Raw genomic sequence first — 16,025 nt, 5'->3', positions numbered from 1 at the left:
TTCAGGTCAGGAGCAAAGTCTCAAAGGAAGAAGCCTGATCTCCTTCATGGAGTAAAGACTCCGGAACTAAGCTCTTGAATTTAACCAGAATAGCGGTCCAAAGACGACCCTAGGAGCAAGCAAGGACATTTTTAACTTTTAGGGAAGAAACCAAACTCATTTGTCTCATTTGAAGACTTACTGCTTTGAGCAAAAATGTCTGATTTGGAGTAGCTGTCTTAGAAGCTGATGACATGACAAAACACAACAATAAATGCGAAGATACAAATACAGTCAAGGACAAGGAAAAAAAAAGACCAAAATGCGGCTATTTCAGAAAGAGGTAACAAAGAAAGTGACAAGGAAAATGTGTAGTTCTGGATTTTCTTCTACTTGTTTACTTTTTGAATCTGGTAGAATTTTGTTGCTCTTCACTCTTTCAGCTCTCAGCTGCTCTTCATTCCTGCAAGATAACCCATACATCAGGTGCACACATGTGCATATACAGCTTTTCTGGGGCTCTGATAGGCCTGTACACAAGCACAAAGAAGCAGCCCATCAGCCAGCAGGCAGAATTTGCAGCTTGATTAATATGTTTCACCCTTGATGAAAAGGTCCTTTACAAAGCTCCACTGACCTCTACTATTCCTAACTAATAGAGGGAGGAAAAAGAACTAAGAAACTGAAAGGAATTTTAACAAAAGAAGTCAGCGCATGCTCTTGTTTTACAGGCTATTATACTAGACATGGAAATCTTCTGCAACTTAAAAAGCAGTTAAATAGGAAGCATAACCAACACCAACACTTCTCACACTGGGGAAGCTTCAGCTCCAGATCTGGAGCTCTCCAGCCTTCACACATCCCTTTACAGCATCAAGGCTCTAGAAGGTACAACCACTGGCACAATAAAAATAAAGGTTTTGGTTGTCTGGATGTTTCCAGGCTCCCTAGCATTCTTGCTAGGTTACTAGGTTAATTTTAGGTACTGTTCTGGAAAGAGAAGCCCTTTATTGTGAACTGTACAGCACAGTTTATTTTCTTCATGCAAACACAGAGTATGTGCAAGTGGCTAAAACTATTGCTGTAAAAGCTAAAGTATATTTTCAGCCATGGTATGAGTAGAGTCACTGAAACCATAACCATCTCTTGGTACCTAAATTATACTATTAGGTATTTTGACCCCTGACACAAAAGGAGCACCTGTCAGTGACGCACAGAATTTTTGGCCAGAAGGGTCTTTTATGATAATTTAGCTTGCTCTCCTGAACAGTGCTGGCAATGTCCATTCATCCTTTCAAAAATACCAGCAGAGGAACCAATTAATTTTGTTTGTGATAGAAGTGATTGCTTGCAGAACGGCACCTCTCAACTACTACAGACTTCAGCAGCCTGCCTGCTCTGGGGCCAAGCCCTTCAAGCCCTTCTTTCCCTGGTGCCAAAAAAAGTTTTTGGATACAAGTGATGGAACTACAGAGATAGACAAAAACCTGGGAACAACAGCTGAAAATGTCTGTAGGTAATTACTAGCTCCCTGTGTGATCCAACATGTTAGTGACTAAAAATCATAGCCAACATCTTTTCTCTTAGCTGGCTCTAAGTACCTGCAAACTGTGATTTCCTATTCTAGTAATAACACATATTCATGGACATTCATATTCATATCAGCTGTTAAGCTGATAGCATCTTCTATTTAAGCTAATATTGTCTCCTTTTTGTGACTTCAGAGGAGTTTCCAACACACCTCACCACATCTATACAAATATCCTGCCACAAATTATATTGATGATATATTATCCATCTTGCAGATCAGATAAGATCATGGCACATTGTTTAAAGATCTGCCTTTGTACAGTGACTGTGCCAATCTGCAGTACATTGCAAAGCAAAGCCTTTGTTTATTAAAGAAAAAATAACCTCCTACTGAAGATCTTTTGTACACACAAAATCATAGGAGTAAAATTAGAGCAGAACAGTTTGATAATTAAGGCTGGCATTTTTGTTAAACAATATACTTTTGCCTGATCCCCTTTATCTTTTTTTCACAGAAATTTAAGACAGAGGATTTTACTTCATGTTGGGTCAGTTAAGGGCATAAATACGGTCACTGAGAGATGCAAGGTTCATCAGTGTTCCTTGAGGTATCAGCATCCATCAGCTGTCTGTGCTTGTTTGCATGCACAGGGCTGAGCTAATCACCAGATTTGGAACTGGGAAGCAACCCCCTTTCAGATTAGCTCTACAGGGACTGCTGGGCTTTGTTTATCTTTCTCTGCAGCACAGTGCGGGGTCCAGAAGCATCTGCAAATGTCACCCAGCAAATCTCCTGCTAGTCGGGAGGACTTAGAAGTGCCCTTGATCTCTCCTGTTCTCCTCCTGTGACACAATTATTGTGGCATTTTGTCTTCCAGCACAGACTTGGAGTCTTTTGTGAGAAGCCTGGAAATGTACAGCATCCTGGGGTGATATGAGCTACAGAGCACATGACTGCGCATCTGCAGCTTGCCTTTCTGCATTTGGAAAAGCACTGACTGGACAACTTGGGTGGTGCCATCCATCCAGTACTACGTCTTCAGTTTATCTCTGTGGCTGATCCCTTGCTCTGGAAAGACTGACATGGAGAGACCACTGCAGAGAATTGTGGATGCAGTCCTAAATTCACATAACTACCCCTGAGCTATTGGCTATGGGTTCATTTATAGCATAACACGTGAAAACAGAATATTTTGGGGTTCATCTCTATTCATCTTTATGTTCAGCCTGCATTTGGTCAAGCAAGCTCCATTGAAATAGCAGTAACATTTCAGGATCCATCTCTCAGCATCAATGTACTTGGTTTTGCTTTACACTCTGGTTGTGAAAACACTCTTAAAATCTCATGCAAGAAAAATAAAGAAATAAAGAAAAATCTCATAAAGAAAAATAAAGACCACTCTGTTTGTCTGCCAGCCTCACCAAAGATCAAAGTGTAGAGCTCAAAATCACCCCACTCTACTGCAGGTATTTAACCAAGGGAGCTGAACACGTCTTGGCACCTGTACAGCCAACATACAGCAGGCTACTCAGAGAGGCAGTCTGCTAATCTGAAGACCTGGCACTTCTGGAAGAGCCTCTCATCCCTTTCAGCAGCTGGCCAATGTGGCCAGGTTGCCTCCACTAAGCAGGATGAATGCAGGCCTCAGGGCAGAGATGAACAAATGGGGTAGATGTGCAAATGAGAGGAGCAGAGAGGGAAATGAAAGCTACTGCAAAGCTGAAATCTGTTTTGTGCAGTGTTTTCCACACACAGATTAGAGGTGAAGGGGTTTCAGTCTGTTCACCTATTGCTAAGAATTACACACAGTCATCTTCTCTCTTCTTGTCCCACCTCAGCCAGGCACTCCCATGCCATTACAGGTCACAGCACCACCTGCCCAATGCATTCAGTAGGAGGCTTTTTCCTGTTCAAGACGCTACATCAGCCTACAGAAGCAGAGCTGAGTTTTCAGAAAGCGTCTTACCCGCTGCCTGCTTGCAGTGATACAGATAGTTTTCAACAGAAGTGAGAAGGTACTGGGGGAAGGAATCTTCCTCTGAGAATTTCAAGTGTTAAGGCCTTCATGAAAGATGTCATTATAAGAAAATGAATGAATGCATTTGTCAGCCTCTGGGAGGTCTCAGAGTGGCTTCTATTTTTATCTCTTCTTACCCCTTGAAGGAACTGAGAACTAATATTTGTGATGCCTCACTGAGGATATTAATGTTTTTAAAAGCTGCTATTCCTTCCATGGCAGGAAAGAGAGCAACCTCTTTGGGTTTTTCACTGTTTTGCCTCTTGAAACGAAATTTTGGTGACTGTGTTTCTAGTAAGATGCATCTGCACAACCATCCAAAACTATTCTCATCTATTTATCTGGTATTGAATCTTAACAAATCTGAATGATGTATTACCAGCTAGTACATGTGCAAAATACACTTGTTTTTCCTTTCTGGAAGTATATTTTCTATGCTATGCACTGCTGTTTAGTCTGAACTTACAGAGCCCAGAGAACACAGGTTCAAGTAAAATCATGATATGTGTTTACTGAAGCTAAAAGGCTGAGTGGAAAAGAAATAAATAAATTAAAAGGATGCTTTCAGAACAGAAAAATCTCACAGGTAACTGTTATATTGATACTAAACCCCCTGACTGTAACAATCTGCCTGCCTGGAGCAGAAATATTTTTATTTATAGTCAGCACAGTGAAAAATCATTAGTCCAGTTATCAGTATATTCATGCCTTGAACAAGTGTCTGCAAATATGAGAAGGCTTTTTGAAAAACCTTCACCCACTACTGCAAGACTGGATGAGACTTATCTAAAAGACTGTTGATGGTGCATTTGATGAAGCAGACGGGTCACTGCTGAGCACACACTATTACCTTGCCACAGGCTGGGTCTATTGTCAGAGCAACACTTTTGGCCTCCATTGGCCCAAACAGCAAACGATGTTTGTCCAAACAGTGTGGAAATCAGGACTGGAGATCCCATCAAAAGGGGATGGTAAAAGAGCTCGTTTCATAAGGTTATATTCTATGGAGCAAAGATTTCATATACATCTTCATTCATTGCATTTCGAATTTCACTCTTCACATTAAACCATTACCAGCCTAGTCCCATGTTCACCGTCTCAGGACTTAGCATGGAGAAGAGGAAAAGTTATTGCATCCCTCAGTGACCCAGCACAGAAAGAGAGCAGGCCTGTATTTTTCAGAACTTTTTCTTCTTGATTATTTCCCCTGCAAAATTAAAATAAGCAATTTAAAGGCAAATTTAAATTAGCATACTGAGGACAGTTTATTATTTATGAGATGGAAATCAGGATCTTGGATGACTGAACTCATTAAAGACTCTTTGGAACAGTTCCCATGTATTTCTTCCATGGCACCCACATAACAAATAATTCACACAGTAATTAATGCCACGTCTTCCCAAACAATACATGCTTCCGACAGGAACTGTTCAAATAGGAAATGCAAGAAACTGCACTAAAATAGCAATAAGCTTAAAATACCTACCAGCAAAATCAGGAAGTTTTGTGTTAGGACAATACAGATGCTTTAGCTGAACTTGCTGCGCCAAAGACATGCCTGAATTAGCTCACAAAAGGTCAGTAGAGCTAACAAGGAGGGAGTTTGGCCAGCCAGGCCTCTGCACTGGCACAGCTTTTGTCTGACCTTGTGTCAGGGGCTTACAACAAACAGCACTCTGCCATCCTGCCACACAGGCTACACAGTGTAGCACAAGAGAAACAAGTCTGTTTTCCTCCCTAGCTGTAGCCCACAGGGCTATTTGCATTGCAGTGAATTAAATACTTCTCCAGCATTGTGACTACCTGTAAAAAGCCCCTACAGGCACAGCTACACCCTGCAACGGAGCGCAGCACTGGGATCCCCAGCCGGGGCCAGCTGAGGAAGCGGCAGCAGTGCAGCTGTGTCAGCACAGCGCCGTGCCTGAACCAGCCCTTTCAGGAGCTGAGCAAATAATTAACTCGGGCAAGCTGCCACATTTTCAGTGCCTAAGAGCCCTGCATGGCAACAGGGGGAACCTCGCCGATGCACCGGCCTCTCAGTGGCTGCCCTTATGCTGCAGTGCCGCTTCTGAAACGCGGGGCAGAGCTGGGCGGGACCTGCAATAAGGAATCGCTCGCTTCCAGCTGCTCCTCGCTGCTGGTGAAGGGCTGGTGGCCTCACCACTGTGCTGTGGTACTGAATTTTAGGGGCAAGCGAAACAATCCAGATGACAGCCACTTGCCATCACTCCCCAGGGAAAGGGGCCTGGGGGTGGGCAGGGATGCTGTGTTCTAAGCAAATCAGATTATTTGTCCTCTCCAGGGGGGTACTAATTCACTCAGCCCCTCTGTGAAACACTGGTCATGTCTTCTAAGAGGAATTCAAGCACAGAGGAACTAAATCTTCCCAAGGAGATCTATTGTCAAAAGAGAAAATTGAAGCTAGAGCTACAGATTCCCACATTTATCATCCAGTTTATTCTTTTATCTTATATCCAGTCTATTCATTTATCATACAGTTTATTCTTGCTTTCTTATCAATAAAGCTATGTAATGGGCCATGATTTTTCCCTGTCCACACATTGAAGTTTCACACCACAGCCACCACCATGATGAGAAAGAGTCAGCAAGTTACAGACATTAGCAGGACACCAGTGGGAAGTACTCCACACTTGCTGCCTTGCAGAATAAGAGTAAGGACAGAAGCTAGAAGGGATGAAGCATGAGGGAGGGACACCACTGTTGAGATCCCTGGAACATGTCAGCCATGAAAAGAACATCACTTTTTGACTGGAAATCCCACTGTCAGGCAAGCCAGGGACAAACATTCACAACAGAGCCATCTCTCTCACAATCCACCTCACTGGAACCATGGGATTTCCATCATGTCTTCTTGAAAAACAAGAAGGGAGATGAAAAATACAAGGCTTATTGGTTCTTTCTGCAACCTCAACAAGCAGCTTCATAAGTCCAGTTCACTAAGGGGAATCGAATTTTTCTGCCCCCTTCCTACCAGTCACAGGCACCTGGGTATAACTCAGCCTCATGCACATTCAGTGAGGAGGATCTGGTCCAGCTCTGCACAGCAACATCCCTGTCCCTTTTGATTTTGCCCTCTCTAAAGGAGAGCTCTCAAAACAGTCAAATTGGGTTTAAGTTGTTTTCAGAGGGAAAAAGGGAAACATCAGAGGTCGGAAATGCACAGCGAATTAAACAGCTGTACTGCAAAAAAAAGAACCTCTTTAAAAAACATGCTTTACAATGGTAATTATGACAGATTAAACAATGAGTGTCATCAGTGTGATGGCACAAAGCACACAGTACTGTTTCCTACTCAAATATTTGCCGACATCTCTGATTTTTTATTTTAATGAAATCTCATCTAACTATTGAATTGACTTTAAGAACCATCCTGAGGCTCACAAGAGCTTTCCCTGTCAGAAGCGCTGTCAGATATTTGAACTGCAATTTGCCCCCCAATGGTTCCCAGCTTGAGCTAGAGAAATGCTGTAAACATATCCTTTTAGGAGGTGACGAGTCTGAAAAGTCACTGCCTGCAAAGACAATGTCTCTGAGAGGAGCTGAGGACCTCTCTGGCTGTACAGTTACAATAGGGATTTTAAGGATCCCCACACCTTGACAAAAAATTTGCTGCAGGTTTGCTGTGCTTCTCAAACAGTGCTGTGCTCTGTTATGTGATTAAGCTGTCCTCTTTGGACGGCTAAGCGCCTGGAATCCTCTCCTCATCCCCTACATATGTGCATGACAAGCATGGGCTACAATAATGAAGCCAAGGGAAATAAATCAAATCCTTCTGAGGACTTTTGAGAGTTTCACAGCTATTGGATGGGAAGTAACACAGTTTAAACAATGATACATTAATTAATTACAAATGACAGCATGTAAACCCATGGAATTTCTCTTAATAACAAGTGAGTTTGTGATGGTTTATATAAAACAAGAAATGGATAGAAAAGCCTTCATGTACTAATAACACCCAGATATTTAAGGAAATTAGCTTTGAATGTTGCTAGACATTATACAAAGAATATTCGATGAGTTGAATCCTGAGGTTGACCCTTCACTATTGTTTTGTTTTAAGCAAAATGTCTATTTGCTTTAATAAGAACTCTTTTCAAATAAAGGAAATCACCTCAGATGTGACCCTTATAGATGTCTCACTGTCATGTTCAATATAGTTGTCTGAACTCCTGTATTTGAGACAACCTGCTTCCTGTAGGTTCTGACAGTATTTGGCAGATTTTTCCTTGTTTCCTTTAGGTGTCTACTTGGACTGAGTTTTGCTGCATCTAAGAAAGATGATGATGACTGTTCAGTACAGAAGAGAAGCTGTGCTTTGCCGCATTCCCATTAAACCCTGAAGAAACTTGGAATCAGAAGAAAACCTGGCATAGGTTGTACTTCTAACCTGGCTGTGAAAACCACATGCATCTCAAAGGCCAACCATTTCTCCCACCAATCCTGTGTGCCACCCCTGCTGACTTGGAAGAAGTGGCTCTGCCATAAGCCCCAGCTCCCACCACTCTGAAAAAGTAAAATACTAAGGAAAGCAATGAAATCATTAAAAAGACAGGAAACAGATGGGTGTTTGCCAAATGGAGAAGGGCCACATGACTAGGCAAAGAATGTTTATTTTAGCACTCCCAAAGTCTGCTAAAGATAGTAGAGAGTGAAAATAAACGTGAGAGCTATCACACTGAAGTAAGAGGAGTTCACAAGCATCTTTAGGGTAGCAAGACAAGGGAGGAATTTTGGAGCTGTATGTCTGAGTAGGTTCTGTACCAGCTGCTCTGACCACCCAGTGGGGCACTTTGTGGACAGGAGGGTACACACTGAGAAGCGGGGCAAAGCCACAGTATCCTTCATTTTTGATGGATAACAAAATGCCTGTGCCAATAACACCATTGTAACCGTTCCTAGACTGCTCCACACATCACTAGATTTGGGTCAGCACAAAATTAAGGATCATGAAGTAGAATCTGGACACAGAAAGCATCAAAGTTTCCAGCAAGACACAAAACATGTGCAAACAGCAATTTCTGAACAGCTTTCTTATTTGACCTTACTCCTTCTCAAAACTTCTTCTAGATTCTTCAAGAGAGAAACCTAAGTAAATTGCAAAATCCTCAAATGCTTTGCTCATGTATTTTATAATTTTCTGTATTTTTTCTGAACTGATGAAGAGAGTTATTGAAGACTGCCATGCTAATTCCTGAATTTCTTTCTGTTTATTGCCCTTTCACAAGTGGCTGACTCAACAGATAACTGCGAAAAGACTAAATAAGTTTTCTCTGGGTGGCATTTTAAGCTGGAGTATTTTAAGAACTGCTATTATGTTGCAGCTGAATATTCCAGCAGACTGTCTGACTCCTTTCTGAATCAGAGTGCCACCAGGCTAAATATTTGCACAAATTCCATGCATTGCCCTGTACATTCTGCAAAGAGAAGAGCAATTTTATATGCAGGTAAAGAGTGGCTCTTCATGCCAACATTTGATCTCTAAAAAATGCAATCTTTACAACAACACCAGAATAGGCAGATTCAATTGTGAATCTAGCAAAATCCATGCTTTCTCAAGATTTTTTTTTAAGTGTCGTATGTCTCAATCCGTAAACAGATGTACAATTGTATAGATAGATCTCTTTGTGAACAGAGATAGATAAATGTGAAATTGTACAGGAATTAAGGGGAAAAAAAAGACATTTCAAAGCCTTCCAAACATAGATTTGAACCAAAGTTGCTGAGTTGCTGCTAATGATACCAGTTGTCTGGGTTGGAATTTTTGAGACAGAAAGTTGGTACTTCAAACATACAAACAAGGTCAGTGAAAGATTTTCACTGAATCAGCAAAATTCCTCAGTCTTCCAGTCTTGAAGAAAAAAGCCAGAAAAATTGAAGTCTATTTATAAGAAAGGAGAACTGAGAAGAAGCAGAGCTATTTTAAAAAGATTACTAAATGTAACTAATGTAGATCCAAATATGTACCTGTGGTATTTGGAGTGGTAGAGGTAATGAAACTTGGCTCCATAACCCTACTTCAGCAGCATGACTGTTTTCTAAACCATTCTTCAGTGATACACAATCTAAAAAGGTCTTATCACAAGTCTCCTTTAAATGGTGGTCAGTAGAAACTAAGACTATTGGGAAAAAAACCACCTTTTTTTCTCCTAACTTGCAACTCAAAAACAAAATGTTGTTTTCTGTATATTTTTAAGAGAAATATGCCCTCATGACCAGATGATTGACTTAATAAAACACACCATCTGGAACAAACTTAAAATTCCTTACTCCTTTCTATTTAAATAATTTTTTTCACTAACTTGCTGACTGATCTTACACAGCTTATTAATACCTATGTTTTCACAAGTATTCAGTTCTTTTTATTTATATTGTCTGTGCAGAACAAAATACAGTAATTGTCTGATTTTCACTCTGAAACTTCAGAGTACAGAGGTTCAGCATCTTAAAACAAGAATATCCTCCATAATTCACTCCCTACCTCCAGTTGCAGTAAGATGCATCTTCCTCTACAAAGATTGGAAGTTTCAAATATAACAGAATAGAAATCATGGATTAAACCTCATAGTCACAATAATGTCTATCTACAAAATGGGGAAAATTCTGATCCATTGTCCCTCTGAGCAACCTCAAGAATGACTATTTAATCACTGTGAAATCTCTGTCAACAGATTTCTGTAACAGGAAGCCTTTCTTCTGCCATTTTCCCTTTTTGGAGAATTCTCCTACATTGTCAGGCCCTCCTGATGTGGGAACTGGCTGGAGGAAAAGCAAACACAAGGAAAGAAGATGACAGGACATGGAGGCAATAGTGAAACATACATTTGTCTTGTCTGCCACAATGCCAGTACAATGACACATGTGAACACTGGCAGAGGACATGTAGCTCATAGACTCACATACTTAGAAGAGTGGCAGTGGAGGAACTGAGAACTCAACTACATAATTCTTAAGTCCTGATCACAACATAGAGGCCAAACTCCTTAACTCTGTTCTCAGACATAACAGGTAATGAAAGGTGCCATTCAAATAATAGAGACCTGGCCAACAGTGAAGAGTTGGATTCTTCGATCACCTCCTGTTTGTTGGTCTCTACTTTTCTAAAAAATTGTGAATTGTCAGCTGAAGAAAAGTGGAAAAAAATAAGGAAATAACCAGAAAGAGAGAGGGGATTGATCTTCCTTTTAGTTACTTTCCTGCTGGTAAAAGGTGAGGGTGCACTGTAATTTTAACCCAACACTCTCAGTTTAGGAGACACTGTTTGAGTCAACTTACTAATTAAAGAAAACAACACAATTTTCTTCCTATCTCAGTAAATATTCGTTGTGCCTGTGGCAAGGAGACTGTGGTGTAAGGGAAGGACAGCCAGAGAGGGAAGGGCACTCTCTTTGCCAGGCAGGAGGCTGAGGAGTGAAATTCTTCACAAGTGTGCTCACTTCAGCTCCCACTTTACATGCAGACAGGAGAGAAAATATGAGTTTATCAATGTACATCCAAGATACTGTGGAGAGACTCTTCAGTACACAGCCTTTGACACAGACACCCATGCTTCTCTTGGAGCAGGAACAGGCTGCAACTATCGAAGAACAAAAGGACACAGTCCTAATCTGTGCCAAGAGAGGCTTAGATGGACATTAGGAAGAATTCCTTCACAGAAGGGGTGATTAGATATTGGGATGGGCTGGCCAGGGGGTGTGATGGAGTCACCATCCCTGGAGGTATTTAAGGCATGACGGGTCACGACACTGAATGCCACAATCTGGTGGATAATGGTGGTTTGGTCAAAGATTGAACTTAATGATCTCAGAACTCTTTTCCAACCCAACTGATCCGGTAATCACCGGATTCACATCTGTGAAGATGTACAAACATCACTCCGGCGGCCTGATGGAGCACAGGCCCCATCCCGCGCCTGCTCCTGTCCCTGGAGAACGACAGTGGGCAACACACGACCAAGGTGTTCAGAGACGAGGGCAGGGACACGACGGCTCCTGCCACAACACACCGGGCGCTTGTGAGCAGATACCAGGGAGCACCTTGTTTCCGGGGGCTGCGACCGCTGCCCCCCACCCAGCCACCAGGGCAGGCGGCCAACCCGGTTGTTGGAGGCACTGGGCCCGCCGGCGGGGCGCGGTGCCGAGCCCCCCTCAGGGCCCGCGCCAGGCGGCGGCTCCCGGGTGCGCCGCACCAGCAGCGGTGCTGCCGCGCGACTCTCGCGAGAGAGCGGCCCGCCTCGCCTGCACCCCCGCACATCCTCGGGCCTCTCGCGAGAGCGGGCCCCGCGGGCCGGCATGGAGGGGCTGTTCGCGCTGGAGCTGCTGGTGGAGGCGCTGCGGATGGCGGAGTCGGGGCCCGCGGAGCTCCCAGAGCCCGCGGAACACCCGGCCGTGGCGCTGCGCCTCTTGGACTTTCCCACCCTCGTGCTGCGCCCCGCCGCTGCCGCGCCGCCTCTGCGGCCGGGGCAGCTCTTCCTCTTCGGGCGCGGCAAGCGCTGCTTGTTCCGCTGGCGCCCGGACACGCTTTTCGCCGCGCTCCGCCGCCGCCCGCTCCGCGCCCTGCTCCTGGCGCTGCCCGCCGGGCTCGCCTCGGGACCCCCCCGCCTCCTCGGCAGCTGCGCCGTGTCCCTGGCTCCCGCCGCCGAGCTGCTGCAGCGGCCCGGGGCGCCCTCCTCCTTCGGCCGCCGCGGCCGCTTCGCTCTGCGGGACACCGCGGGCCGCCCCGTCGGGGAGCTGGTCCTGAGCTACCGCCTCAGCAGCCTGCAGGCCGGTGAGGCGAGTCCCGCCAGCCCCCGCGCTGCCACACCGCCTGCCAGCACCCCTGAACCGCGAGACGACGAGGAGGAGAAGGAAGAGGAGAAGGAAGCGGAGGAGGAAGAGGAGGAGAGTGAGCAGCTGGAAGGCAATGTCTTTTGCCCTCCGCTGCTCTACTACAGCCGTGAGCCGGCTGAGCCTCAGCAGAAGCCAGCAACAGTGGGGCAGTGGGAGCATGTCGAGCCCCAGAGACCGCAGCAGAAGGACAAGGGCCACAGCCCACCACGTCCCAGTGCTGGGCCCTCGCTGCTGCACCCCGCCAGCCAGGGACAGCTCCACAACACCCTGGTGCAGCTGCCGCTACTCAGTGCCTTGCTGGCGGAGCTGGCGGTGCTCACACGCAGCGCTGTGCCTGCTGCTGCTGCTGTCCACCCCCATCTTGCCTGGCCCTACCAAGCCCCGGAAAGTGGGGAGGCGGCCTCACGGTCCCCCAGTCGTTCCACTGCCGTCAAGCCTGCAGAGACACCTGTGGAGCCTGGCAGGAGCAGTGAAGTCACGAGGCCTCAGTTTAAACAGGGCTGTCATAAGGCCATCTCCCCAGAGTCTTCAGGGGTTGGGGGCAGACCCAAGAAAGCTGTGCCCCAGGGACAGCCAGCCTGTGAAAAGAACTGCAAAGTTAAGGAGAATAGACCTCCCAGAAAGAAATTGTTGTATGGGCTGACAAATACACTGAGGCTACGACTGCAGCAGACCAACCCAGATAAGCTGATAATTCATGAAAGGAGGGAGCAGTACAGAAAAAAGCAAATTGAGATGCTGAGAGTGAGAAGCCCCTTATCCAAGAGAAAGCTGGTCAGAAATACTGAAGAACAGCATGCGGTGTCTTGCAGGCATTGTAGCATGGGAGGCAGATCAAAGCGGAATAATCAGTTGGATAAAACTGTTCAGACTTCATTAGAAAACAGTGCTCTCTCTGAGCCAATTTCTGTTGCAGGAGATGTGTCCCCTGGCCTGCAGAAACAATCTATTGCAAGTCTATCCAGGAACAATTCGACTGCAAGCGAGGAACGTCCTTACAAAATAACTACAGCCCCCTTACCAGAGGAAATTGTGTTAAAATCTGCTCATCAGGAAAAGTATGCAAAAGCTCAAGTCCCAGCAGCATTCCCATCAGATGCTAATGCAAAAGGAAGTTACAATGATGCAATACAGTTAATCCGTCGTAAAACCATGGAGCCTGATGATGTGTCTGTTGTAAGTGGTCATAAACTAAGCCCCAGCAGGAGTGTTGAAAACAACTCTGAATTCATATACTCTGATGACTTTGTTGCTAGTCCGGAGAACACAGTTTATTCAGAAGATTTCACCAGTGCTGAGTGTACAGGCAGAGACTCAAAACTTCATGACAGCAGTCCTGAACCTCTGTGGCTTGAAAGACCGAAGCAAGATAGGTCAGATACAGAGCCAGAATCCAGCAGGTCCAGAATTTCAAAGACAAGTCAAAGAGCTCAAAGTACTTCAGATCTTGTGCCAGTTCCTTCAGCTTCATCTCCAGTCCAGTCTTTGAGGAGAAACTGTGACTTTAAAACCAGCACAGGAACTAGTGCTGAATCTGCTGATTCACTTAACCTTGCTGAGATGGAGGCATCATTATTAGATGAAGAGCAGAAAGCCCAAGAGATGAGTAAGGAAGAGAACAGAGGTGATCAACATATTAAAGAAATATCTACACTGAGAAGCAAACAGGTTAAATCTGATACTGATCTGAATATAGGAAAGGGGCAGACCTCTACAGGTCAAAAGCAGTCAGTAGCTCAAGTTAGCTCTTACTTGCCATCTAACATGTCTGATCTTGAACTTAGTGTCCTGGAAAACAGCATGTCAGACAAAGAAGACGAGTTTCTGGAAAAACTACATGGTCCTAATGAGTACAAAGACATCAGTGAACTCGTAATAAACAAGCTCCCAGGATATACAATGTAATTATAAGTTTTCACTGTCAGGATTAAGATACAATATTTAAACTTTGAAAATCCCGTTACATTTAGTTGCACTATGTGCAAGCTAATTTAAGATTTTATCATGCGCATTTATTATATCAGTGAATTTAAGTTATGAGATTTTAAAAATAAACTACTGTTTGAATCTTTAACAAACGGCGTCTACAGCCTGACTTCAGTATCATTATCTTAACACAAAAGTAATCCAAACAGCATATGAAACATCATTTACTGTCAAAGGAGAAATTAAGACAGAAGCAGCAAAAGCAGTCATTACCCACAAAAATAGTCCAGGGTAGAAGTAATAACATGCTAGTAACAGCCAAGTACAAAATTAATTCCTGACCAAACAGAAGGCTTTATTCCTCCTGAAAAGTTCCAAGCTTTCCTTTCATTAGAAATAGTTACTTAAAACACAGTCACAGCCAGTAGCAACACAGAATTTCATCAGCTAGTCGGTATAATATGTTTGTTTCCCTTTTCCATCACTAAATACAGTGACTTGAACTGGATGTGCCCTTCTACAGTTTCTTAGGTTTCATTTAAGTCAGATTTTCAAAATTTATTATAGAATAGTGTAAGTATTATTGGTGATGGTAAATCTATGTAATCTGGGAAAGCTTTAAGAGGTGGATGGAAGTTACTTGACCTTGAAGACTAAGGGTGTACAAGGAGTAGGGAAGAGCACAGTAAATCTTCAATGCTTCACAACTCCCTGATTGCATTCTCTGTATCAGGGGAAACAGGTGGGGTCAGCACCCACAGTCCAGAAACTTGGAACAAGCAAGCTTATTATGTCATGATATAAAAATGCAAAGTAATGAGAAATTTGCCATGTCTCCTTTGCCATTAAGACAGTTGAACTGAAGTTTGCTTTTGATTTCAGGTTTGCTTTTAATGGCTTCCAGTTTGATCATTGAACTTAATGTCTTCTGTTTAACTGCAGAGGTTTTTCTAGAGTCCATATGCCAATCACAAAATTTAGAAATGTTTTTTGACTTGAATTCTTGCTTTAGTTTTTCATCTCTTTGAGTAGTTCATCTCCTCTGTCAGCTTTACATTCCTAACTATTTCATCGATTAAGACAGTTATCCTCAGGGTTAAATAACAGATTTATCCACTCCTCTTTCTTTATAGCATACAATCTGACTTTGTCATTTCTCACTGTAATTTTCCATGTACTTTACTGCAAGAGCCTGTGTTTACATTTTAACATCTTGGAGGAGTTTTTTTTTCCTTTCCCTCCCATTATGTGTTTGTTTTGTAGAAATGACATTACTTCTCCTATTTAAAGCATGAACATCTGTGAGGATTGCTGGAGTATCTAGTGTTGACTTCTTAAAACACCACTATTAACATTTTTAATCTAAAGGTAAACAGCTGAAATTACCTATATACCAAAGGAATCTCTGACCAGAACAATTCCTAAATCTTGTTCAGGGTGTCTTTCATTGGCTACAATATTTTTTTCCTTTTTCTTCCAATACCATTGACTTCTTTGATACACATGGACTCAGATTGTCATTTACACATGGCAATTATTCTGATTTTATTGATGGAGCAATCTCTTGCACTTCTCATGAGCAGACACCATTGCTGACCAATCATTTTTACAATGTGGCTATTTAAATGAGTTGCTAATGCTACAAATGAACAATTTGAAGGACATTATTTAAGAAAATTTTATTTTAAAAATAAAAGTTTATTTTCAAGTCCAAGTGGGTTGAAAC

General features: G+C 43.5%; 1 protein-coding gene and 1 long non-coding RNA gene across 2 annotated transcripts; one reads left to right on the top strand and one right to left on the bottom strand.

Moving 5' to 3' along the window:
- Positions 1-802: 802 nt before the first annotated feature.
- LOC147654901 (uncharacterized) lies at positions 803-8,385 on the bottom strand. The gene is made up of 2 exons (XR_015283374.1): positions 5,014-8,385; positions 803-4,734 (listed from the first exon to the last, which is right to left on the bottom strand). It is a non-coding gene; the product is annotated as an uncharacterized LOC147654901 (long non-coding RNA).
- Positions 8,386-11,473: 3,088 nt separating this feature from the next.
- On the top strand, positions 11,474-14,451 carry MAP10 (microtubule associated protein 10). Its single transcript, XM_023947781.2, has one exon. The coding sequence runs from the start codon at positions 11,837-11,839 to the stop codon at positions 14,276-14,278; it is 2,442 nt and encodes an 813-aa protein (XP_023803549.2). The 5' UTR covers positions 11,474-11,836; the 3' UTR covers positions 14,279-14,451.
- Positions 14,452-16,025: the final 1,574 nt, after the last annotated feature.

The sequence above is a fragment of the Cyanistes caeruleus genome, chromosome 2 (assembly GCF_971803275.1).
Source record: "Cyanistes caeruleus chromosome 2, bCyaCae1.hap1.1, whole genome shotgun sequence".
Taxonomy (NCBI): domain Eukaryota; kingdom Metazoa; phylum Chordata; class Aves; order Passeriformes; family Paridae; genus Cyanistes; species Cyanistes caeruleus.
The sequence above is the reverse complement of the archived record's forward strand: the minus strand, read 5'-3'. Positions and strand labels throughout refer to the sequence as shown.

Bases quoted from the DNA above. Each gene is read 5' to 3' on its own strand.
- MAP10 (XM_023947781.2), top strand. From the start codon at position 11,837: ATGGAGGGGCTGTTCGCGCTGGAGCTGCTGGTGGAGGCGCTGCGGATG.